The sequence below is a fragment of the Pithys albifrons genome, chromosome 13 (genome assembly GCF_047495875.1).
Source record: "Pithys albifrons albifrons isolate INPA30051 chromosome 13, PitAlb_v1, whole genome shotgun sequence".
NCBI lineage: Eukaryota > Metazoa > Chordata > Aves > Passeriformes > Thamnophilidae > Pithys > Pithys albifrons.
This window is the reverse complement of record NC_092470.1, coordinates 8,236,967-8,264,027: the sequence shown is the minus strand read 5'-3', so window position 1 is coordinate 8,264,027 and position 27,061 is coordinate 8,236,967. Positions and strand designations below refer to the sequence as shown.

At 39.6% G+C, this 27,061-nt stretch overlaps 1 protein-coding gene across 5 annotated transcripts in view; it reads right to left on the bottom strand.

Annotated features, from left to right (window-relative positions):
* The window catches only part of ZNF280D (zinc finger protein 280D), a 41,925-nt gene extending 15,416 nt beyond the window's left edge, over positions 1-26,509 (bottom strand). Inside the window, exons 1-15 of one of the 5 annotated variants that reach the window (XR_011698936.1) lie at positions 26,359-26,509; positions 22,273-22,433; positions 19,379-19,444; positions 18,943-19,271; positions 17,378-17,495; positions 10,485-10,594; positions 8,667-8,890; positions 6,957-7,114; positions 6,381-6,481; positions 6,139-6,285; positions 5,426-5,560; positions 3,728-3,972; positions 2,122-2,262; positions 819-881; positions 126-244 (exon numbers count right to left, since the gene is read on the bottom strand). Coding sequence is in view for 4 of the 5 variants with exons in the window: in XM_071568355.1 (XP_071424456.1) it covers positions 126-244; positions 819-881; positions 2,122-2,262; positions 3,728-3,972; positions 5,426-5,560; positions 6,139-6,285; positions 6,381-6,481; positions 6,957-7,114; positions 8,667-8,890; positions 10,485-10,594; positions 17,378-17,495; positions 18,943-19,271; positions 19,379-19,444; positions 22,273-22,426 (2,110 nt within the window). In the remaining variant the exon portion in view is untranslated. The remainder of the gene's footprint in view (positions 1-125; positions 245-818; positions 882-2,121; positions 2,263-3,727; positions 3,973-5,425; positions 5,561-6,138; positions 6,286-6,380; positions 6,482-6,956; positions 7,115-8,666; positions 8,891-10,484; positions 10,595-17,377; positions 17,496-18,942; positions 19,272-19,378; positions 19,445-22,272; positions 22,434-26,358) is intronic. The other 4 variants (XM_071568355.1, XM_071568357.1, XM_071568356.1 and 1 more) reach the window with 4 other exon arrangements.
* Positions 26,510-27,061: the final 552 nt, after the last annotated feature.

Below are 27,061 nucleotides of genomic sequence, written 5' to 3'. Positions count from 1 at the left end.
TACAAAAGTACTCACTGTCAAAACCAAGTACACAGCAATAATGCAACTGAAAACAGGACTGCAGTAACAGACATCCATATGAAAGGATTTATACACCACATAAAAAAGGCACTACATGGACTCACTTTTCTCTATGATAACTTGACAGGTGTGAGTGTGGCTTTCACTGAGATGTGTGGCCATGCTGTCTAAGCCAGAAACGTCAGCCAGGAAACTGCAGTTAAGACACACTACAGTCATACCTCTAGAAAAGAGAAGATAAAAAGGAAGTATAAATACAACATGGCTGTGGAAACAGTTTTCTCAACTTACAGTAACTGGACAGACTATAAAAAGAAATCAATTCAACTTCAGATGAGATGATTCACAAAACATATTCTTACTTTTTCTACTGCAACTAGTATCAGGAAATCCCCATCAATGACCAGGGCATCTCCATGCTGGATGTAGCACAAAGAACATGACTTTAGACAGAAATTTATCTGTAAAGCATGAGTTTCTCCACTTTGATGGGTTTTGTTAAGATGGTTGTTGGTTTTTCCCCTCATCCCCTTCCCATTATGATTAATTGAAAAATAAAGAAATACAAATATTATTAAAAACCACTCAGAGTTAAGAAATAAATTAATAAATGTGGACTAATAATACGTATTTGTCACTGACCAGAACACTGCTCATGGAAGAGCTAATGGTTGTATTTCTCTGATCTTTCTAAATTGTGGAAACATAGAAATTCAAGAGGCTACTATCTCAATCAAGTTACCAGTTCAACATCAGAAAGCAACATAATGATCTGTAACTGAAAAAAGCTGACTTACCGTAGCTCTTCTGAATGCTTCTTATACATCCAAAATCTTTTACTTGGACGAGCACTGTGGGAACTAAATATATGACAACGTTACCACTTCAGCTGGTTTTCTTGAGTACATTACTCCACATATCCCCTACACCCACCATGGTGCTGCAATGTGATTATGACAAGGCATGAAAATAAAAAGCTGAATTACTGCCCTGCATTATTCCTAAAGACGAAATTGCTTAAAGCTTACAGGCTTGTGAATGTCAGCTCCAGTTTAAAACAATGTGTCTCATGTAAACACAAGTTTGGGAGAGGAAAGGCTCAACTTCATCATGGCTGAATTTGACCAAACATCCAGAACAGTGGCAACAACAGGAACACTTTACCTTGGATTCCTCTTTCCTCTTCTAAAGTGCACATTTTCTTGTACAATTCAAATTAAGCACATTAATTGTTACTATTTTTAATGCATGCAAACAATAGATAATATGCATAAAAGTAAACTATATAATATAAGTTATTTCAGCCTTGTACTTACATGAGCATTGAAATTATTATGACTTAGGTCACAGATCCAAGAATTCCAGCATTCACAAATGCCAAGGAATTCTATACATACATGTATTTGGAAGCACAGCTGCACTCAGTATTTTTCCACAATACAGTTGGCTTGGTCAGGGCACAGGATTAACAAGTGGGTTTTCAGAATTTTGTTTTACTTTCAGTGCTATGTGATCTGTGTCTAATCATTGCATATATAATTCTATTGTTCTGAAAACTAACACATTTGTTTTCTTAACAGGCTTTTTTACAGCTGTCATCACTAATACCCTACGCTCTGCACGGCCAGTGACAAACCTCCTGCAGAACGAGGTGTTATTTCTAGGGATGACCAGAAGTAATACAAGAGAAAGCATCCACTTGAGTAAGCTGTTTGAGACATCCTTTACATCTGAGCACAGATTTCACTAGCAATAGCTGTGCTCTGCTTGCATTCAGCACTTGTAAAATCAGATGAGGCATTCAATCTGAAACCCAGAGGACATGCAATAAGTACTCATTTTTAACTAAGTCAGGCTGAAGTGATTATGGAAGATCCCACAGAAACTGAGGCAAAGATAAAACACTTACTGAACCACTGGATTTTTAAGGCAAAACAAGAACATGGGGTTTAGGCCCTTAATACAGAGTAAAAAATCCAACCTTACCCTTTTTCCTGCCAGCCTGACAACCCAGTTCAAAATTCAGCTAACAAACACTTCGCCAACCTTACATGAACTTAAGAAGTATTTGCTAAGCCAGTATAAACTTTGAGTTCTTACCTCATCATGTGATTCACATAGGCTTTGCTACAGCTTGTGTTGTATCTGCACAGACTACAGTGGACGTAAGCAGGGAAGTGGCTGGCGAAATCTTTGATTTCTGAGTAACACTCAATGCACTTGTGAGGTCCAGAACGACACCTGACAGGGACAGGAAAGAGTTAACAGAGAATAACAACACTTAAAGATGAGAACTACTTCAAGGTCTTGCTTTAAGTCAGTAGCCAGCCTGCCTGCATTAGGGAAAAATGAGGAACTTCGAAATGTATCAGCTAAATACTTACAGGTTACACTTGCACATATGAAGAAACTTAGCTTTTACCTGAACCTTCATGTCCTTGTGACCCTCATAAAAAGGTCAAAGTTAATGTGAGCATCCATTATTGGCCACTTCAGGAAATCAGACAATGCAGCAGATGAGAACCTCCCCCTTCAGCTGCTGCTGTTGCCTCTCTGCACTTGAGAAGTATTTCAAGAATTGTTTCCATCCACCACAATGCACAGAAAAAGCCCTTGGTTTTTCTGTCCCCCCAATATGCCCTGTGTTGGTACAGTAAAATCACAAGTGAGCAATTCAGATCTATATAAGACCCTGTGAGATTGAAGGCAGCTAAGAATAAAGAAGTCACAGCTGCCTGGAGGAGTAGCTACTCCCGAGAGGTTTCTCATGGGAGCTCCTCAGGTTTCTCACAGCACACCAGAGAGGTTCTTGAAAACATCTAGGATAAGTTCTCCAAAACATTGGACTTGTGAGTTATGGGTTTTAACCAATTGAAGTTTCTAGCGTGGTGGTGTGTAACTTTTTAGGCAATAAGCTGCAGTTCTAACCCTATATAAACCATGTGCTATGTGTAATAAAATGTCTTCACTATGAATCTCATGGCTTTGTTGTGTGAAGTCCTTTCTCTCTGCTGCAGTATATTGTTTACTTTAGCCCCACAAGCCTTTAAGTATCTACAAAGCCAGAATGCAATCCTGCTCTTCCCCAGTTTTGCTGGCAGGTTTTGGGGGTCTGCTAGAGCTACACACTTGAAAGTTACCAAATTGGAGGCCTCTAACATCTCTGACACAGAAAACTAATTTGTCTCAGACACTGAAATGATATTCCTTAAAACACCCATGAAATTATTAACATAAGGATAGCAAACATCAATAAATGGCAAAGATAAGGCAGCATGCTCCTAAGAGCTTGTTTTTACTTTCTTGATAATTTTTGAGAGCTCACAAAAAAATAAAGTTTTCTCCTAAGAGAGACAGGATTTAGTCTTTGAACTAACAGGTTCAAATAAAACACAAAAAAATGGAAAAAGAAGAATATTTTTCCCTCCATAAGAAAACTTCTAGAGAACATTCTGAATTTCAAAAGTCTGTGGCTCCATGCAGGGAAAAATTCTAAATGTAGCACAGAGACCTTTCCAGAACATCTGTTCTTCCATAACAAAGTAGTCTGCCACCACCAAAACTGGTGAATAAAGAAACAGAACTGTAATAGCAGCACCAGGTGTCAGATCTTCTCTATTACAGTATTGGAAGTTATCAAAAGACAAATAAATTATCATTTACATTCAAAATATATTTAAAGATAATTTTAATGCTAACATTTTACCTCAGATTATGAAATGTTAAATTTGTAACTTCCTTTTTTTTTCTGCTGTTGGTCCATGCATTTTGTTTCTTTGCTGTAGTTTGTTTTGATTTTCCTCTTGACTTATTTGTATTAGATTTGTTATTATTTTTAGGGGTTGTATTTTTAGCTTTAGGTGATAATTGAAACGTGGAACTGCTTGTACTAACAGAAGATGAAGCCGATGATCCTGACTGATGAGATCCAAGGGATGCACGAATAGTGACCTGTAAGTATGAAATAAAAAAGTTTATTTAGATTCAAGCTAAGTTCCCATTTCTATCTGTCTCAAATCTCAAGACACTTTAGAACACAAACCACAGCATAAGAAACTCTCCTGAGCAAAGATTACCTCAAAAAAACCAAAATGCTGAAACTACTGCTGGACTAGAGTTAACTCAATAGCCTACTGGATGCTTAAAAAACTTCTTTTGGTGGAAACAGCCATTACAAAACCACATTGCTTTCTTGTCAGACCTGCATCCTGCTTTCTTAAAAAAAAAATTGTAACAAGAGGGTCAGACAATTAGCCCTGTAAGAAGAGTATCAAGCCATCCCATCACTGCCAGGATTTAATCAAGTCCTGTGTCTTGTTGCCTTAGGATTAACCACTGTACTTCCTTCAGGTATTTTTGCTCCTCATCCTACAACTCCAAGGACTAATTCTGGTTTCTGACCTCTCATCCAGCCTTACTGAACTCCCTTGTCTTGCCCTTGCCCTTAAATTTGGTTCCTGAGTTTTCACTCACAACATGATTCCTAAATGTATTCCTGCCCATACTCAAGCACATCATCTTTTAAACCTGGTCCCACACTCTTCAGTCTCATCATCTACATCCTGTCAAGGTCTACTAGCACCAAAATTTAAACATAATTTAAGCTTCTACTAGATCATGAAGCCTGAAATCTTTAGAAAATTAAGGTTTTGTCACAGTAGAGAATCAGTGCTTTACATTCATTCTGCTGAGCAACGCAATCAACATCAACTGCATCGTTTTCCCTTCCTGACTCTACAGCAAATGAACTATGAAGAGCTGATCAAAATGTTAATTTTCTTCTTCCTTGCAACTGACAAGACATATATTTTAACACCTCATTAAAATACTGCAGGAAAAGAGACTCAAAATCTACAAGACAATGCTAGTCTAAGTAGTTCCTCCTTGAGAAATAGAAGAATAATTTCGAGACAGCCTAAGTGTGCTGAAGGGACCCAAGATTTCCCCCTACCCTTCAAATGCTGAAGCTAAAGACAACCTGGAGAATTAGTTTTAAGCATGTACTGTCTGTGCAGAAGTAGGTCTTGCATTTTTTGCCACCACCTTTGACAGTTCGAAAATGTTTCACAAAAAATGATGCACAAGAAAAGATAAATGGCAGGGGACAAATCAAACAACAGCTCAAGAAAGCTACAGCTCTAACTGGATTTCTGCCATATACATATATGGAACAATAGGACAAAGAACACCATGAATCATCATGAAGAAACCATAAATAGTGCTGGAAATTTTTGCAACAGGAATATTTTTTAGTTTTGGAGGTGAGGGGAAAAAACCCCAAAAATAACCCTAAAAGCTTTGCTTTGGAAAAGAAAGAAGAACAGCGTTTCTTTCTGCTCCACCCTTTTCTCTACCAAGACTTTTTTTCCTTTGTCCCCTCAAATTCTCCTGTATGAACACTTACCTTTGTTCCAGGAGGCAAACCTTCTAACTGTTTGGGCTTCTTAAACGTTCGGTGATGCTGAGTCTTGTGATCCATTTTTTCTTTGCATGATAAAAACTGCAGTCTGCATTTGGGGCAGCGGTATATTCCCTTTTTCTTTTAAAAATGAAAGATAATCTATAGTAAGCATGGATTGCATGATAAACAGAAACCTAGCATCAGCTTGTCTCAAGCAATGCTCATCCAGTGCCTAAAACATCAACTGAACAAAATTCTAACTCTGTACATGTTAAATATAGTAATACAGACATGATATTGTGTAGGAATTAGAGAGTATTTAAATACTTGAAAATGCAAGGCAGTATGACTATTAGGAGGAGGAATCAGATTCCCAGTTACAAGCAGACATTGTAACTTGTTATCTTTTTCTTTACTTGAACTAGTGATGGTTTTGCTGGTAACCCCAAAAACAGCAGAACACATCACTACAATATAATGAAGAAACCAAACACCCCAAAATTCTTTCAAGGATATTCAGAGATGCTGCCACACAAAAACATGACAATGTCTAACACTTCCCTTAAAAGCTTTTCAAATTCTTCTAACCTATTCTATTAACTATTCTTACCCAGTAACAACCATACAAATCAGTTGAGTTTCTTTCTTCAGAAGGAAATTCCTTACATATATTTAGCATTTTTCTAGCATTTTAAGGGCTGATAATATCTGCTTACCTGATGCTTCATGTAATGATGCATATATGGTGCTCCAATTTTAATTACTTTGAGGCAAAATGGACATAGCAAATGTTTTGTGTTTTCATGAACTGTTCTGAAATGTGTTTCTACATCTGAAAAAGCTGAGGATCTGTAGTTGCACACCTAAAATAAAAAGGTTGACTTTTTTGGTTAGAAGTTAATTGACAGTGAAGACAGGGGGGTGGTGTAATCCAAACAGAAAACAGTCACTCAGATACCTGGCAAACATACGGCATTTCACCTGGCCTATGATTGTCCTTCATATGTTGCAAAAGAACTTGCTCTGTTTCAAAGGATAATTCACAGATTTTACAAATTGCTAGAAAAAAAACCAAGAAAAAAGTAAAGATTTGACAGGGGTCATAAATATATAAATTATAATACATATATACACACACACAAATATACATATATATGTGAACTGTATATATTTCTAAAGGTTAAGGAATGCAATGATTATTCTACTCTTAAGTGATTCTCTGCACAATTTCAGAAAGCGAGGATAGTAAACAATGCGAGTTCCTGAAGTAAACCTTTCAATTGAAAAAAAATTTAAATAAATAAAACAAAAACCCAAGGAAAAAACCAAAAAAGCTTTTTAAAAGACATTTTTTGCACACAAACTGGTCTAAAAAAATTTTCAGTGAGTGCTCAGTTCCTGTATTAAATCTCAAGATTCTTACTCTTTAAGGACAGTAGATTTATTCTCAACCTACAAACCAGCAAATAAAAGTCAGAAAATTCCTAAAAATTTTGGCTTAGGAAAAGTCTCAGTGGGATAAGCTCCAACTCACTAGATGACTCGTAAAGCGTGTGCGTGCTCTCAATGTGGCACTGCAGCTGGAACGGGGTGGGAAACTGCCGGTAGCAGTGCTGGCAGGTGGTGTGGCTTTCCCAGCTTTCATTGCTCTGCTTCTCAAGCTCCAAGTGATGTTTCATGTGGTTCATAAACCTTTAAATGACAGTGAACAGGTGCAAAAAATGACATTTTATTATTCGCTATACATGACATACCACATGCAAGATGTACAGGATTCTTTAGAAACTTTACTATGCAAGGACTGCTCAATTTAAATGAGAGAACTCTAAGTAATAAATGTTCATTCAAGAAAAAAGACAAACAAAGCTGACTAGAAATCTTGACTTTGTGGAACACACAACATGTGCATTCATGAAACATGTTCTAAGACAAAACAATCTGTTACATCTTTCATGTTTGCTTAGACAAAATTTTTGCCTTAAAGGGAATGAAGCAAAGACAACAAGAGTCAGCTGTTCACCCTGCATTCACCAGCACCAGTCTCAAAGCCATGTTCTGAAACAAGGCTAACTTCAGCTGTGCTAATACCTATCTAGTAGCAAGAAGGTATCTACAACTAGACACGACAACTTTGTGAAACGACACCCATTCAAAGCTCTCAGGGTTCCAGGAGTCTTCTTTGTTTAAAGCATTTAGTACTGAACTAATCCACTACTGCTCAACTTCCAAAACTCTTCTATTTCCCATTTGCTTTATTTCAGTACAGCCAAAGAAACTTCTATATGTGAAGTAGAAAGGCATTACTTCTTTATTCTGTCCATCATAAATACTCAAAGGTGTAAAATATACCTTAGAATAAAAAATGTGAAGTTACAGGACTATGGAGTACAGCCACAAAGTTACAGCAGAAATTAATATGGTTAAAGTCATCTCTCAAGAAATTTTTTTTAAAAAGTGCTCATATATTTTTAATAACTTGCTGGGGAACACACACAGGCACCACAGCACCAATAGCTTACAATATAATGCTGAGTAGAAAATAGTGCCTACTTAATGATTAATAGCAAATTTCATTCTTTTAATTACACAAAACTTCTGTTTTGTTCAATAATATGGGTCTAATGTTAGCATAAACCTGTTCATTTTAACTTGCAGACTGTGCCCTTTGAAGCAATAGTCCATTTTTCAATTTTACATTCTGCTACTTCAGCTTCCCTTGAAGAATGCATGTTAAAAAAAAGTTCAGTGACCTTACCTTCCACAGGAACAATGACATAAACTTGTCTACCTACTAAAACAGCTTACAGAAGGGTTTTTTCAGCATTTGGAAGTAAAATTATTCCATCAAAATAACAGATGTTACATAAGTAAACCACCAACTATTAGTCATTGTGTATCCCTAGAGGGAATTAGCACTCTGATCCACCAGGATCACCATCAATCCAGATGGCAAACTGTAAAATACTTTGTGGTGCCCCTTCTAACCCAAAGTCCTACAACTGCTCTCATTAAAACTCTGTGTTTATGTTAGATACCACTACAGATTAGAGTACAAATTTTAAAGAGCTTCAAGTTATGGTTCACACATGCAAAGTAAAAACTAATTCAATTTCTGATCAATCAGCCAATATTAACAGTCTTAAGTAAGAAGAAAACTCTATTCCAGAAAGACAAATTTTTAATACATGAAAGTGCTATGGGCTGTAAGTGATTAAAAAACAATTAAGGAAGTGAGTTCAAATACCTTATGTTATTTTTAAGAACTTTGAGACAACTGATGCACTTAAATGTCGTATGAGTCTTCTGCTCCTGCTGCACCCGCTGGGTGTCACCTTCATCCTTGCCATAATAAAAGTCCTTAACCAACATAATCAATTTTCCTTTCTCCGATTCAACAGCCTTACTTGTGCTCAAACATTCTGGTTTGATCTCTGGGAAGAAATTATTTACCATATCTGGACAACAATACTGGATACAAACAGGGAGAGAAGAGACACAAAGAGACAAAGGTATCAGTCTCTCTTTCCAAACTGCATCAACGACAACAGCATGTTAAGCTGTTAGATGTGAAGCTCAAGTCTTAGTCATATTTACATATGATTTTGGACAGTAAGTGATCTTTATGTAGTGTTCAAGTAATAAAGAACTACATATCATAAAAACTGAAAAGACTATTCTGAAGGGGTTCATGTGAGATAAATTTAATCAAGAAAACTGAATAGGAGTGTTGCCTCATTCATACGAAAAATTTCTACTTCATCAACGAGAAGGATAAAAGCAGATTACATGCAAGTATTTTGCTGACAAGCATAAGTTTATTGACAACTTTATGTAAAGTTCTCTCTTATCTCTTAGGGGAGAACATATGTTGAAACCTCAAAAGTTTTTTCCAGTATTACTAAAAATTTCAGAAATCCCCAGTCACACCATGGACACTGTTGAAGCTTTTTTATGTCAAAGTATACACAAGGAATGCTTGGCCCAAGAGCCATCCTATGAAAATGAACACTTAAAATGTATTAAGTGCTTCATAAAGAAGGTACTATGAAGTTACCAACAGCGAACAAAATTAGAATGTTTCAGAGGACAGATTTTTCTCCTGCTGAATAATACTTATTGTGCAGGACTACTTCCTACAAGCCTACTAGTAAGGAGTTAATTTCCTACCATGGCAGAGTAACTTAGTATATTTATTCGATATAGTTCAACTAAAAATTTAATTAAATAATACTAAGTAAACACACTTCTTCAATGGCTCTTTCATTCCACTGATGTACTCAGTGCAAGAGCTATTCTGTACAAATAATGATTAGAAAAAGATAAAACCCTTGGGTTTTTTCCCATTTATCTCTATTTCTTAACAGTGTTTCAGAGCTGAAGAGAACAGCAACTACCATTTAGGGTGTCATAACCCTGTAAATCAGAACCACCTGTGGTAACAAACTCAGATCCTCACTGAGTTCTCTTACACAGCAGTTCATACTCTTTTGTGTGGGATATTCACATTGTATATAGACTATAAAGCCATTTTTCTTCCCCCTGAAATGGAATACATATGCCTGAGAATTGCACAGATCTTTCCTAAATGATAATAAATATTTGCCAGGAAACAATGTTTCCAGAAACAAGTAGTTTCATAATCAGAATAAATAATGCTCAGTTTCTACAAGTTTTGTTTCTCACAGTGTTAAATATGAACTACAAATTAAATTCTTCCCCACACCTTAATTACTTCTTTATCTATCAAGTAGTTTTACCTCAATGTATCAAGTGTCACATCAAGATAAAAAGGCAAGTTAGCAGTGTCACCGCTGTGTCAGTAGAGATCTAACACAGACATGGGTCACCTGGGCTGTCTGTTATCACACGCTTTCATCACATTGGAAAAATGAGGCAAAAAGCAGCAGGATTTAGAGCTCCCCTACTCCAGTCTTCCTCTCCTGAGCTCTGGCTGATCCCAGACAGAAGCCAAACCAGCTTGATATCAAACACAGCACTTTCACAACCAAACAGAAGACCACATAAGTTTGTTCTAATGTTTCCCAGCCCCAAAACATTTTACCTTCATATGATTTTTTAGAGGATCCATAAGATTGAAATGAATATTACACTTTGGACAAGCTCGTGGAAAAGGTCCTCCATTTTTTATGATGCTTGATGCAGCATTTGTCCCTGTAAAATGTAAAAATTCGGAATACTTGATTTATCATTGTTCTTCTAGCAGAATATGCTATTTCCAATGAAAACTATTCCATCAATGTAGCTGTAGTAACCATAAGCAAGGTTTTACAACCACCTTTTAACTACCCTTCCTTTTCCCCAGTCTCGGAGTTTATTCTGTTGGATCTACACTCATAAACAACTTTTACAAAATCTTAGCAACAAACTAGGAAAAAACACATGAGGAAGCAAAGGTAGGTAGCATGTTAGGGACAAAGCATTCATTCTGTGCACATTACCCCACCATGCCCTGGATAGGACTGATTTCTGATGCATTTTTTTTACTAACTTTAATTTTCAAAAGAACATGTAAAGCCTGATTTATGCCATGACCTGATCATCATCACAGCAGGGTTCAGGTAACTGATTTTAGATAGGAATTTCACCATTTGGTTCTCAATGATAAGACTATTTCTCTCTGGAGAGTTCTTGAAATCTAAGCCTATTCAAATGCACCATTCCTCTTGAGCAAAGGTGTTTTTGGAGAACCTAGAGAATAAATCTTCTAAATTAATAATTGCTGCCAGTAATGAAAGGAAATTGTGCTTCTTTTATCAACATATATGATTAATACCTTTTGAGCAAAAGAGCAGTATTAAAACTTCGCGTTAGCTTAAAACTTTTATGAATCAACACAAACTTCAAGTTTTCTATAGGCTGCCTAAAACCATCAGAGCTTTTCAGATGAGGTCGTCTTGCATTCTCAACTCATTCATATCTCTGGAGGACTCCATACTGAGTAAGTAGTTTGGAAACTAAACAGAGGAAAAGTACGTCTCAACGGCGGAGTCAACTGTTCCCTGTCTGGGCTATGAAAAAATGTAGCAAAAATAAACACAGAGATACATCCACCTTATAACAACGGAATGAGTGTCTGCTTGAAGACATGACCATGCAACAGTGTTACACACTTTTACACAAAATTAGTCTTGCATACTCCATGAGGTAGACAATATTTCTCCTTAACATAACAGTGTTGCTAAACAGAAAGTCCTTCACAGAGTGGATGCCATGCCATGTATCACAAACAATGCTGCGAGTCTCCACTGTTAGTTTGTAAAACATTTTGATACATCACAGCTAAGCTCAAACTGAGCTCAAGGAAACATGTTCTGCAGCAAAACTGGTGTTCTGCAGTGCTTCAGCACTGGATTCTGTGACAGATTAGAAATTGCTATACTAGTATGAGATGGTTTAGGGACAAACAGCAAAATGAGGCTCTCAGTCAGTATGATCTACTTCTTTGTTACTGCATTTAGCAAGATCCTTCAGTTACCGTTCTTGTATTATAGGCTACAACACAGTATCTATCTCACCCAAAACAGGGTGGAGGAAATTTTTTGCTGTATAATTTATGTTATAGCCACTTCCTTCTGGCTGCCAGGAAACAGTCTGATAGCAAACCAGCTCCAAACAAGACATGCAAAAATATCCAAATCTGAAATCATTCCAAACAATCAGTATCACACTGTAAATAACTACTCACTTCAACACTACAGGAGAGAGTACATCTTGGAAATATACAAAGTCACAAATAAATCCTTGCCTACTACAATCACTGGAAAGCCCTTTTTGGCTCAGAAGAAAAATGCACCCAATTATTGAATACTCTGAAACAGCTGGACTACCTCTGTTTTTGCACAGAGGGAAACATCTTTCCAAGAACACACTATCTTTGAAATTCTCCTTCTCCTCCCCCACTGCTGTTTTAAACTGCTGCTGCAAAAAAGGGGGAACCTGCATAACACACTGTGGTTCAGTACTTTGACTATTAAGGTGGACCTTTGGAGGTGGTTTTGTGCAACCTCCTACTCAAAGTCAAATCTTACCAAGATCCTTAGAGCCATGTTCAGTCAACTTCTCCAAGGATGGAGATTCCAATGAGAGTCCTTGTTGCCTTGCCTGGCATTGCTAAAACGATTTTTTCCCCCATCTTTTTATTTGATCAGAATTAATTGATAAATTCAGCAGTCACAGAATTCTTTCCATCTTGATTTTCTGGTTGGATGTATTTTAAAGTTTCAACTCCCTACTCGCTTCTTTGACACAGAAGGTCTGAACTACAAGAATGAGGTCAGGGGCATTTATTCTTATCATCCATCTTGGAATGACTAATTGCTTTACAGAATTCAAACATACCTACTAAGCCATTAAGGTCTACAATTTGAATGGGTAATTACCTCAGGTATATTAATTTCTAAAGGTATGTAAATCATTGCATAGAATGGCTGTTCTTATTTTAAGACACAAGAACAGCTATATCTTTACATTGCCTGAGCAGCACTAATAACACTGACCTACTGCAACACTGCATGAGTTTTTCTTCCATGAAACAGAGGCATGGATTGCCAACTAAACCGTGGCATCTACCCTGCCTTTTGAGGACAAATTCTGTGATGGCATTACTGGTGGAGAGTTAACTGTAGGTGAAACAGCTGAATTGCTTCCAGCACCAACCTCATTAGGCTTGGCCTTTCCTGCAGTTATACTGCTGCCTTCAGAACTAGCAGGATGCTTGGGTACAAACCCACTGTTATTCTGATCTACAGTGGTTTAAATTAAACACCCTCAGGGTTTTCCATAGTATATTAGGATACATTAGTGATGTCTACACTTTAAGGGATGGGCAAGTACACATAAAGCAGTTAATAAACTAATAAGCCAGAATGAAAAAAATATTCAACTCAGACTGAATATTCCAAGGCCAGTGAAGCAGAAAAGGGTAAATGCAAAGAGATACATATCCCTCCCTGAAACCCAGTACATCATACTATGGCCACCTGAATTTATTTGGCCTACTTTTAACATCCTGACCCACTCTTATCTAAGACAAGGTGAGTTCACAGTAATAAAGTCAAGCTAAGCACCTGTTTTCTGCAATGCCCACTATTTGGAACAAGCTCTGCCCTCCTGATAAAAACATATTTCTTTTCTGGTTCTTTGTTAATGCTGGTTTAGTCTGTTATTTAACTCTGTAAACTTCAGTTTGTATATGCAAATTGTAAACAGTGTTGTAACTTCTAATGACAAAGCACAGCACATCTGTTTGCTCTTTTCTGAAAGAACGGTTGATTTGCTTATTGTTTGCAGTATTTCTTCTGAAGAAGGTCACTAAAAAAATAACCTAGAAATTCAGAGGTTCAGAGGCTGATGATTAATATGTCCATCAATACATGGCTCTGTCCTGTCAGAAACTGATGTCTCTGGAAGGTTGTCTTGATATAATCTCCATACAGAGATCAGTGCCCAAGCAGCCCTGAAGGGCCTCAGCTACACAGCAAGTCTGAAGTGCCAGCAGAGTCTTGTAAACTCACAATAGGCTGCAAATACTCTTTGTATCATACACCATGACAGGTGTATGATACCAATTCTGGACACAAAGATCCAAGCTAACGACATTCTTGTATATTCCCATCCCAGCAGTACAGCTGCTCCAATGACTTTGTGTGTAATAAGCAGCTGAATCAGTATCTTTAAAGTCTTCTGAACAAGGAGAGATACCTTGTGTCACATAACATTATTCAAACTTCTGAGAGGAAACAAAACAGCCCTCTCCCACCCATAGCTGTGTTTACTCAGTGGGAACTATCTAAACCCAGCAAACAGTCTGGAGAGTCTCCCCAGTCAATGTACAGAGACAGAATCCAAGCAGGGAATGCTGATCAGCATCTTGGAGAATTTGCCACACTGTGCCTCATACATGGGAAAACAGTTTGCTTGTTATATACATATTTAAACATCCTAACATATTCTCCTTTCTAACATAAATGTATTAAGCTCAAATGTCTCACTCTATGCCTTGTTTGCCTAATGTTCATTCATTCACAAATACACAAAATGAAGAGGTTATTCATTAGACACAAGTACTTCCTAGAGGGTTTTAATTTACTTATACTCACACTGCTAGGTATATGAGCTGCTTACACTGACACATGTCTTGCTCAGCAAAGGCCTCCCTAGGCCTGAAATGAGTGTAGAATTCTTCAGTATCACTGAGGCTATTCGAGCATTGAGCCACCAGTCTACATACTGATTTTACAAGAACCTTCACTAAACTATTTTATTTAACTGTAGAAAACCTAATCTGGAAAAAAAGGACTATTTTGCCATGTTAACAATATTGTTAATAATTTCAATTTTAAAAGCTTGACACATCTGTGATAAAAATTTTGAAGACTTCTATATATTTATAAAGGTGAGTAGCTGTAATTCAGTTTATACAACTGATTAGTAAGTTCCCTTTCAGAAGAACTATAAAAATGCTAGGAGAATATACATAGGTGTACATTTTATTTCTGTTGTTTGTTCACGTTAAAAAAAAGATTGGCCTATTTTGAAAACTAATCACACCAACTCCAAGTATTATTTAATATAATTAAATCAGATTGACATATCACCAAAGTGCCTCTCTCAGTTGTGGTGTGGACATAAGAATTCCTCAGATCACCCACATTCCAGACTAATTGTCCAATCCTCTATCCAGCAGGCCACAGGGACTCCAGGTACTCAGGAGAGGAGGGAAAAGCAGCAGCCAAACAGTTGTGTTGTCACTTTATGCTATTGGTGGATACTGTTGTACTTTATCAAACGGCTGGCTCTGCTCATACACACCATACACTGTCTACACATCCAAGGAGGAGCGAAGTACCCTGCATGCAGCATCACCTCGCTGACAGGTTTCTGAACACACACTACAGTGCTGCTGTGAAGTCCTTAATGCTGCTCTGTGCATCTGTGCTGGAGGGACCTGGCCTTATAAATGATGGAAACAGGCAGTAGAAACAGTGAGCTACAGTAAAAGCATTGCACGCACTGTGGTAACAGAACTGGGACAGGAAAGCCACGTTGCTTCAGGCCTCCAGTGCCATGCCCTGCACCAGCATCTCCCACCCAGCTACTGCTGGGCACTCATGGATACAGTCCAGCCAACTCCACACAGCAGTCCTTTTGCTTACAGCATGTGCTGGTTCCTCCAAGTGGGTAAATCTGTGGAAGCACATTCTCAAAATATTCCCAGAAAACTATCTACATTTTAGATACATCCTCAGTGCCATCCAACCTGCATGTAAGAGTCACCAATGCTGTTTACTCTGACACCAATACCAATGTAGCAACGTAAGAAAATGACTGCTTAGTGTTCATTGGAAACCTGTCATTTCCCTGCTTAGATCTCAAAAATAAATATTTATGCTCTATTATGCTAAAAAAATGTCTTTAGTGATTCATCTGCATAAGTTAAATTGTCCTGCAGAGTATCACAGGCCAGTTTCAAAAAGGGTCTGCTTTTAAATGCTGTATTCCAGAATGTCTTGGGCCTTCAGTGCTGCTTATGAAGAGAGAAGCAAAGCACCAACACAGGCAAGAAGGGTTTGGCACACATGAACATAAGCATGTTACATGACCTCACCAAGAAAGCCAACCACAAAATACACAGACACTTCCTTCTTGCACAGTGAAAAGTATCTAAAATTTTCCTTCTGTGTCATTAAAATATTCATGTTTCAACCCACAATTAAAAAACTTTTATTTCAACTTTTAAATCCTATTGCAGTCTCACAGAAATACACAGACTAAGTATGTTACACTTAAGATGTTTTGAATTGCAATCCTCACTGCTTTTAAGTAATTGATTGTTTCTCTATTAAATACACTTTAGTATGCAAGCCAGTCCCCTAACTTAAAAAAAACCCCAAACCCAATTACTTTAATATCTGTTCTCTGGAGAACAAGAACTGGAATACTGAACCATTTTCAAGAAACAAACTCCTTGCTTACTTAATAAAAAGCTATTTAACCCAGTAAGGCAAGAATGAGACCAACAGCATAGCTGGGCACAGGCAAGAAAATGAAGGTTAGTAGTGTATCTGGAGTGAATGCCTAAACTCAAAATGCAAACTCATCACTGACACCTAACAAACGAGCTGTCGTTCTGTCCCACATAACTTGTCAGCATGAACCGTCAGGCCATCCACTGTACAGGACGTGTCACCTCTGGGGCCAGTCAGAAAGGACTGTCCTCCTTTACTTACAGACAGAATAACAGGACTCTGGTCAGTTACTACAGAAGTACAATCCTTCAAAACAAAGGAGGGAAGTCCCAAGTTACAGCCTGTTTAAGACTGAAAACACTGCATGCTTCAAATCTACTTCACCTGCTGAGACACCACACCAAAAAAAGTTGCTTTTTGGGTGGTTTTTAAGGAGGTTAAATCTTTACAGCTGAAATGCAATTTAGCTAGTTGAAAAGAAGTATTCTAATTGTCAAACTCTTTCCCTTCCCCTCCTTTTCAGGAAGGATCCTTCTGATCCCATCTACTCCACCTCCTGCATAGAGCAGTCAGGAAACCCGGATCACCACCACGGGGAATCCACTCAGCAGTTCTTCAGGTACTGTTCACAGCCTCTTGCTCACAGTGCCTCCCATTTCCAACAGCCAAAGCTGATGAAACAAACCTTCATCTGTCAATGAACATACAGTGGATCTGGCAGTGCCTTTTCCCATCTAAATGAGCACTGTAAGATGACACTGCTCGCTATCACCATCAGCCTAACGCACCAAAAAGCAAAGTCTGACAACACAGTGCTCCAAAGTTTATTTCATCAAACATTACACAGTGTTACATACAGGGAGAAGAAAAAAGTAGCTACTGTACTACGTTCTAGAAATCCTACTTAAAGTTATAACCCAGAGATTAGGTTGTTTTTTTTTCTCTTAACTACTACAGTTATACCCACCAGTTGCACTCACTGCTGGCCCAGCCTGGTACTGTGTAACTCCAGAGTTCTCTCGCACACTGAACAATAGTCCAGAAGTATTATCTGGTGCATCTGGTGGAGAATCCATAATATAATCCTAAAAAGATATTTTCAAGAGGGAAAAGAAATAAGAGGTTTAATATTTTTTTACTTGCAGGTTTCAAAGGGTTTATTTAAAAACATACCATTGGTTAAAAGTACTCGTAAGTACTCAGCTGAAAATCAAGTCCATTACAAATGGTTTCTTCTGACATTTTAATCAGTTGGCAGCTCTCATTAGTTCTTGTTAATTTACTCACAGCTGTGTAGCAGAAGAGTAAAAACTATCATACAACCTGGGGAAGTCCCTTTTATGAAATATTACTCATCTATTTGAATTGCTCATTTTAAATGCTTTTGTTCAAAAGTCTGAAAAGTTTCAAATTACACTTGAATTGTTTTTCTAAAAAACTAATACTTTCTTCCTTCAACCTAAACCCAGGTATTTGCCTGTTACTCCTGCATAACAGCTACCTCATTTTAAAATATCAAAAAGAGTAACTCAGAAGTAGCACCAATTTGCAGCAAGCAGAAGCCTCTCAAAGCCAGAGGAAATTAAATTCAAATTCTAAGTGGTCAACTTGGAAGCTGAAGATCCAAATGCCAAACAGTTCCCACAAAAACATTTGAAGCCCATGCCACTTAGGAATAATTAAGTTGGGAAGAAATAGAACACGTGTGAATGAAAATGTCACAGAAAGCCAAGGCAGAAAATCATCATAAAAATATGAAATTTTAATCCTCATTCTTTCTCTCATATATGTCTAACAGATAAGGCAACAAAAGCAGCACCAAAATCAACTCCCTCGAAGCAACATTCTGAGGTTCCGTGAGGTGCTGTGGCAACCCAGGAAGATCAATGATACCTGATCTATGTGCAGAATTCCCCTAGGCTTTTCAAGTAACACAAATATGTTGCCAAACTGTTTCACCTGCTGATCCTGCAACTTTTGGTTGCTTACACCCTCCTTACCCACCAATGTTTCACTACAACTGCCATATGAATGAAAATGAAGAACCCTCTAGGGAGTTACCAACTACAGCATTCTCTTAAAAAGAAAAAATACCAAGCAAGGGACTGTAAAAAATGGTGGAAAACCCACAAAGTTACTTGACATACTAAATGCAAGCTATTTAAAAATTACATTAATTTATCACTACAGAGTATCCATCTCTAAGCAATGAAATCTGCAGAATTTAAAGAATGAGTTTCCATCATTTCTCCTCACAACATAAAGAGCCTAAACAGTACTAATTTCTCTAATGTCTAGGATTTTCATTTAATCTCATTTCACTGTTACTAAAGCTATCTCTTTGAGTCTTACAAATCAGTACTTTTAAATGCATATTTTAATTTCCCAGTACAAGGTTATGGTCCTAGAATCTTTATGGCTTACACAATGCTGGTCTATAACCCAGTCCAGGCCTTCACATCGCCAGACTGAGTCAGTATGTTTATTCAAAAGTAATCATACCTTTTACAGTTCAAGTGCATAAAGACTTACCTGGTTGAGCACCACAGGCTGTGCTGTCCCAGTCTCTGGCCTGGAAGCCACTGCAGGAACCACGACATTTCGTGCTGCTGGCTGTGTAGTCACTGGAATGGTTACAGGCTGTGTTATTCCAGAACTTGACCCAGGCATCTGCTGTGTTGATAAACATCCAGCAACTGGTCTCTGCAGTGCTTGGGAAGGTCCTGAAACATTCACTGGTATAGGCAGTGGCTGAACTGCCACAGAGCACGTCTGAAACACTGACGGGAGCGGCACAGCACTGGGGCTGGGGGTAGGTGTCACATAATGGTGACTCTCGGTCTTGAATGTGGCAACTGTACCTGTTGCAAAGGATTCCAAAGTTATCTGTCTGTACTTGGGCAGCCAAATGTTTCATAAGTGTTGTGGATTTTTTGTTTTTAATTACCATATTAGGACAATAAAGTACCTCTACTGGGTGCACCATTCTGTATCCCCCTTCGTGATGGGCTGAGGTTGACTCTGTTCAATATATCTGTCAAAAGTCACATTCATCTTAATTGCAAATAAATTAATAGCTTCATTGCTTTTCAAATTAAAAGTAGCATTCATATCCAGTAATTAAGCCAATCAGGATTTGACCCATAAGGTAGACTACTATTTCTAAAACAAATACCTGGCAAAACAAAGTATAATTTGTACAAATTAAGATATGTTCTTCCACTCTTCTTCAGTTAAGCTAGTGCACTAAAGAATCTCAGTTTTTATTTTCTTAGAGACAAACACAGAATAAGAGCACAAAAATTCATTAACATTTAACTTTGCTGATTATAGTACATTTATTTACTTCTCTTTCTCATATACATAATAAGTTGCCCAAATACTAGAACTAAAGGAAGTATTTTCTCTACACCAGCAGTGACACAATCTGCATTAACAGGAAAACACAGCACTTACAAACTTGGTTTTAGACTTCATGATATCCATTTTCCAGTGTGGAAGGAAAACCAACAGATTGGCAACCAAAGGAGTCATGCTGGGATTGCATTACAAGAGAACTAATTTTCTTACTGCTTACATGGCAGTCCATGGCCAGAGCTGTAGCTCTTCAGAAACAGGGGATTTTTCAAATTTGATGTTTACCCCCTAACTAATGCCACCAACATTCCCTAACTTTTTATGTCTTAGTCTGGGATTTCCAATCATGCCAGAAAGTTACAAAAATATACATCAAATCACAATATTTTTCTACTCCCAGATTCTCCATTAGTGTTGCTGACAAGTTTCTTGCTCTGACCTGTGAAAATATGCATATGAAATTAGATTGATTCTCCAATACCTAAACCACCAAGGTTTGAAGTAACTGCAAACCAGTGTCAAATTACATCAAGTTCTCAAACAATAGATTTTAAAAGTAACTACACATTGTGTTTAACAACCTTGAGGCTGTTTTCCACCAGCAAGCTCATTAATACACATTTCTCAAGCTGATAAATAAATCTAATAGGAGTAGAGCTCCAAAGATCACAGCTTTCAACCTGCCACCTGCATTTAGTTCATACTAATAACAAAGCACCTGCAGCCAACAGATTCAAACAGGTTTGCATTTTTTAAGATATGACAAAATTTTGTGGTCTGATAGTAATTCTATTTTTACTTCAACACAGCAGTAACAATGAACAAGGATTAAATTAGTTCAGGATTTAGCTCAACATGCACACTTTGGGACTGTCAATAAATCTATACCTCACATTTGAATTCCAGAGTGAAATGCAACTAAAATATCATCCACCTACAAAAGAAAAGCTGTCCTAGAAGTTACATCTCACAAAGCACAGTCAGTTTGAGATAGCAATGCACAGTTCATGCCCGAAAACACAAAGGCAGATTTTACTGCTTTTAAAAACAACATTTCAGAAGTCAGTTATTTGATATTATAAACTACATTTACATGTCTCAACAGATTGATCATAGACCTGATGTGCCACTTCCCCTCTTCCATCAAAGTGTTATTTGTTCTGTTGAGGTAAAACCAGCACTGAAGCACAAGAGGAAAAGTGACAGAGTGAAATGTTAAAGTACTAACAAATTACAGGTTTGTAGCATTACGAAAAAGCAAGAATGAGTGGTAACAGTAGGAAAAACGAGCAATTGCAGGAAATGGTAAAGGCAACAAAGTGTGAATTACTTTTCATCTCAGTCAAAATAATCCTTCAGTACACCAGAAGGGGCACTTGATTCTACATGACACTGTGCCAGCAGGTCAGAGCTGGGTTTTTAACTATTTCTTTCAGGTTATCCACACCAGTCTGTATAAAAACTGCAAACTGCACTGTCAGGAAAAGGTTAAGAACATGTAATGCATTGCAGAAACTATACCCTTCCAAAAATTAAGAACTACATGTGAGCTTCCATTTGTCATCAGTTTTTCATCTGACCAGACAGGAGCTTTCTCAGGTACAAACTAGGCAGGGATAAGCAAGTGGAGTTCACAGTGTCTTGCCTATCCCAGTAACAAACTGAAGCCTGACTGCTGCCAGGTGGTACTACTTACAAGCCAGAGAAGAACTGAGGTCATTCTTCCATAGCTGTTTTTGATAGTGAAGTAGAAGATTACAAAGAGAAAAAAGTTGAGGAGAGGGAAGGAAAAGAGATAAGTAAAAAGTTATACCAGAAGTGATTTTACTTGTGTCAGGACCAAGTATGGACAGCACTAGAGTAAGATCCAAACATTTTAGGTCTTTACCTTTTAACCAAAGTCCTTCAAGTTCACAGAATCATACACCAAAATCTTAGTTTTCACCTGATCTATTTCCATCCCTTGATTAAAAAAATATCTTGAGACTACAACAACTGCAATGAATCTTGGCATATCTGTTGATCTAACAGTGCCTTACTAGTTGTTCTATGCCATGACCTACTGCCAGTGACAAACAGCAACTCGGAGGTCTCTGGACCTTTCAGAAAACACAGAAGGTATTTTTCAGTCTTAAAAGTTTGTAACTGCAGAAAACTTATTAAATTAATTTAAAAATATTCTTCAAATTTTTAAGAGTATGCAGAATAATTTTTAAATATTCACCCTTGAAAACTGTTTTCAGGTGCCAGTACATTGTTAATGTTAAAGCCTTTAAATGTCCTCCTTTTGACTTGAGAGATTTAAGGTTAGAGGTAATAGAACTGTGCATAATCTGGGTTTTAGGACAGAATTATTTAAGAATAATAATTTTCAGTGAGACAGATGTACAGCTTTAAGATCGAGAATTTCTTCCATCTTACTGTTAAAAATTCCGTGTTTTTAAACTAACTTTAACTTTCTATACCTTGAAATATCTGTTTTAAATTATGGAGAAGTTATCTTACATGTAGCAGCTGGCTTCGAGCTCGAGATTTCCCCAACAAAGATTGGCTCATCATCATCATCGTCACCGTCATTGTCATCCTCCTCCACTTCTCTCACTCTCTTCTGCCATGGTTCTAGCTCTTCTTCTTCACATTCCATAAATAATTCTGCCATCTTGAGACTAGACAGTAAAAACAAAACAAAACAAATAAAGCCACACAGACCAAAACATTCAGTACTGTCATGAAATGTCTCACTGTTTAGGAAAGAAAACTGCACTGGTCAATAATTCCCACACAATGGTCTCCCCCTCTCTCCATTTTCTGTACAGGTTGAGCCTAATCTGGTACAGGAAATCTTCAAAGACTGATGCCACATCACTAATCTGACAATTACTTCAATTCTCATCTTTGCTATTAAGGAGAAAAGACCAAAGATATTCTCCACATAATTTTAAACTACTTTTGTATAGCACACTGTCAGAGGAAGCCACTGAAACCACAGTATCAGTACCTTCTAAAAGGTACTGCTCTGACAGAAAGTGAAGAATATCCAAGCAACAGTTCCTCTAAGAAGTACACAACTACTGTAAGAGTATTTCTAGGCTTACTAGGAGGCTACTCCCCAAAAAAACCCATTATCAGTACTTCCCTCATTCCTGTGCTGATGAAACACTTCCCTGACAAAGCAAACCAGTTATGGAAGCTTCACTTCCTACTATTATGCAGTAATAGTTCTCTGGCCCTTTAAACCCTCTCTAAACCCAACAGCCAGGGCATCAGCCCAGCACTAACATACATGACTATGTCACTAAAGACCATCAAACCTTTCACACCAGGTGACAAAATCAAGATTACATTCAGAATCATAAGCTGATATTTCTTAAAACTATTTCTCTTGTAAGATGAAGAGGGCATTTATTCAACACATTTTTCTGTAAACTTCCCCATTATTTTCTCCTTTGCAAAAATATTTCAAGAGAACGCATGTATTAAATATTTGGTCAAGTTTACTTTTTGAAAGTACACGTATGCAAAAGTAAATACCCCTCGCTGTCCATCAACAGTTTGAAATGGAAATCTGCAGCACAGACGGGGTGAGAAAACTGTCTAATATCAGAGAGAACACAACATCAGGACAGGAGTAATGAACTGCTAGATTTGGTGATGGCCTGTGGAAATAATTAGTCTGTAACAGCTCATCATAGGGGAGAGGACAGAACCATCCTCTCCTTCTATGAGAATGGGGCTGCTGGTGCTAGTACCTATTAAGCCTTGGAGGAAAAGAAAATAAAGCTATGCTCCTTTCCTTCCTCCATCAGCTTTTTGGAGTCCTGGGCTTTTAGAAGGTGACACCAACTGGTGCCACGTCACATTTCATTAATCAGGAGGTACAGATTAAGGTATTCTCAAAGATGATTCAAAATGCAGGGCAGCATTTAAGAGGCAAGTATCAAGATTAATTTCATGTCTCTTACCATTTTTTTATTTCAATGCTATAATTTGAAGCCAAGCTTCTAGTGACTTTTTTCCTGGGAAGAAAGCCAGCCTAATGAGTTCCCACCCTGCTCCTTCTCTTCTTCCTCAGTTGTACTAGCACAACTTTGCACAGGACTCTGACATGAACTAGGGCAGGTTAAAAATAACCTGGCCCACTAGCACTTCTGTCTAAAAACTGAGAGGTCAAAAAATCTGTGGCCTGAACAATCAAAATTGCAGTAAGGGGAATGGATTTGAGTAGGGGAGGTCTGTAGGAACAGCTCCTGCAAATGGTGTCCCCTGCCAAAGGAAATATCTACATCCATTTTTAGAATACAAGCAGCTTCCAACATTTTAGCTTATTTAACTACATGAACAGAGAAAATGCATTCTAGGAATCCTGCAAGCAGTTGCTTTCCAAGATGAACCCAACAGTGAATCCCTTCCCCACTCTCATCACATACTTCACAATGGAGGTGCAGACACCAGTATAAGAAAAGTAAACCTACTGACAAATAGACTTTATCATTGACATTTTTTAATATATAGCAACATATAAATGTTCATACACACATTTCCTCAAAGGCAGTCCATGGATCTGAAAGGTTCAAACTCCAAAGAAATACAATATGTATATACACAAAGCAAGTGTTTAAATCATTACTGTAGGCTAAAGTGTCAAAACTGCAAATATTTTAAAAACATCATTAGACTTGAAGATACTGCTTTAAAAGGCAACTTCCCATCAAAAACTAAGGGTAGCCATGAAAGTTCAATAGACAGGCACAGATAACCAACAACCTGCAAAAACACAAATCCCTGGTACACTATTTTAGTTGGTAGAAAACAACGAACTAAAAACCTGATAAAAAACAGAGAAAAAATTTGAACTCATCGCACAAAACAGCAATAGACTTCTGATAAAAGAACTGTTTTAAAACCACTAGTTTGGACATCCTTACCATGGCAATTAGGTTTGAAAATACCTAACTTTATTAAAACCAGGTATATTTGTAACATTCAGGGTTTTTTTTTCCTTAGGACTTAAAAGCACTTACATAATAACAACAAAATGATACAATCAGTAAATGTAAGAAGACTGTAACAACTGTAGTGAAAACAGTTGCAAGACTGATGTGCAGAAAAGCATCCTGAGGATGGACAGATATCAGTACTATGGAAAATCATGGCAAATGCAGCTGCAGTAAGACTTTGAGATACTGAAAACCCATCTAGTACTTCAGATGCAATTCACCTGTTCCACTGTTCAGCTCAGGTGAGCCTTCCAAGACTCAATACTTCTTTGGATTAGCTTAAAACAACCAAAACCAATTAACCAGTATGAAATTGGGAGTAAGCTTAAGGAGTGAGAACATTTACATTAACCTGGAAGTCTTCAGACTAGCCTTGTCATCCCTCCATAATAGTATTATGGACTCATAGAATATTCTGATTGGGAAGGGACCCACATGGATCATCAAGTTCACCTCAGCCCTACACAGCACAGCCTAAAGAATCAAACCATGTGCCTCTAAGCATTGTCCAAATTCTCCTGGGATTCTGTCAGGCTTGGTGCTGTGACCACTGCCCTGGGAAGTCTGTTCCCATGCCCAACTGCCCTCTGGGGGAAGAACCTTTTTCTAATATCAAACCTAAACCTCCCCTGGCCCAACTTCAGGCCATTCCCTGGATCCAATCAATCAGTGTCTGCACCTCCTCTTCCTCTCAAGAGAATGTTGTAAATTCCAATGAGGTCCCCTCTCAGCCTCCTCTTGAGGCTGAACAAACCAAATGACCTCAGTCAATCCTTACGTCAGTTCCTCCACTTCAATAAGTGCACTTCAAATGCCCAGAGAAGTTATCTTTATTTACAACACAGGTCATGCGATGGGCACCACGTTGTGTTTCTCAGAGGGCTCCCGATACAGGCCCACATACATGCACATAACTTTGCACCACGGCTGTTGTCCAGGGGCGTGCAATCCACAGCACCGCCAGCTCTGCGAACAACAGCGTTTTTACCGTTTCAGATGCGAGGAAACAACGACCAAGCTAAAACTGCAGCTGCAAGTTGTAACAAACCAAACTGTAAACCAACTTCCCTCAAACCCCAACCCAACCTGTGCGGCCGGCGCTGCCCTCCCGGCGGGGGCAGGCACAAGCCCCGCCTCGGGAAGGGCACTCACTGCTGGCGGTGCCAGCGCGCCCGCAGCGCGCACGGCCGAGCCGGGCCGGGGCCAGCCCGGGGACCGCCCGCGTCCCGAGGGTGCCGAGCCAGCTAGGGCGGAGGACGCGGGGTCGGGAGAGGCCGCACGGCAGAGCCGCGGCGGGCAGCGAGGAGGCCGGACCGGCAGCCCCGCGCTGCCCGACAAGCCTCGCGACCGCGGCGGGCCCTGCGCGGCCGAGGTGGGGCGGAGAGAGCCCTGTCCGGGCCGCCCCCGCCAGCAGAACGCCCCGGTGCCCGCGGGCGGCCCGGGGGAGCCCTCGGGGCGCGGGGTCCCTCTCCGCGCCGCCAGGCCGCGCTCCGACCTAAGATGGCGCCGGGCTCGCCGGCGACAATCCCCTCGCGCCCACCGCCCGGGGAGCGCGGCGGGGCGGGCCGGGGGCACGGGGCGGGCTCGGCCTTACCGTGCTGCGATCGCAGGGGCCGCGGCGGGGCCGCCGCTGCCGCCCGCCCGGGCCGGCGGGGGATGGGGCAGCGCGGGCGGAGGCGCCTCGCTCACCTCGCCGGGGTGCGGCGCCACCTCAGCGCTCAGCGCCGCCGCCGGGGGAGCGCGGGCGGGAGGCGGGGGCGGCCGCGGCCCCGCGCGCTGCCTGACGGGAGCCGCGGGTCGGACACACCGCGGAGCCCGAGAGCGGGGCGGGGCCGCGCGGGGCGGGGCCGGCGCCATGTGCTGGGCCTCACACCCGGGGCCGGCCGCCATCGTCGGCCTCACACCTGGGACGGCACTACTGTGATCGGCCTCACACCCGGGGCTGTGTCACCATTATCGGCCTCACACCCGGGACAACAGTGCCATCATCGGCCTCACACCTGGGGCTGCACTGCCTTGAACGGCCTCACACCCGGGGCTTGTCGCCATCATCAGCCTCACAGTTGAGGCCACGCCACCATCATCAGCCTCACACCTGGGGCTGGCCACCATCATCGGCCTCACACCCAGCACAACACTGCCATGATCAGCCTCACACCCAGGGCTGCACAGCTGTGTGCCAACCTCACACCTGGGGCCACACCACCATCATCAGCCTCACACCTGGGGCTGTGCCGCCATCAACAGCCTCACACCCAGCACAACACTGCCATGGTCGGCCTCACATGTGAGGCTAC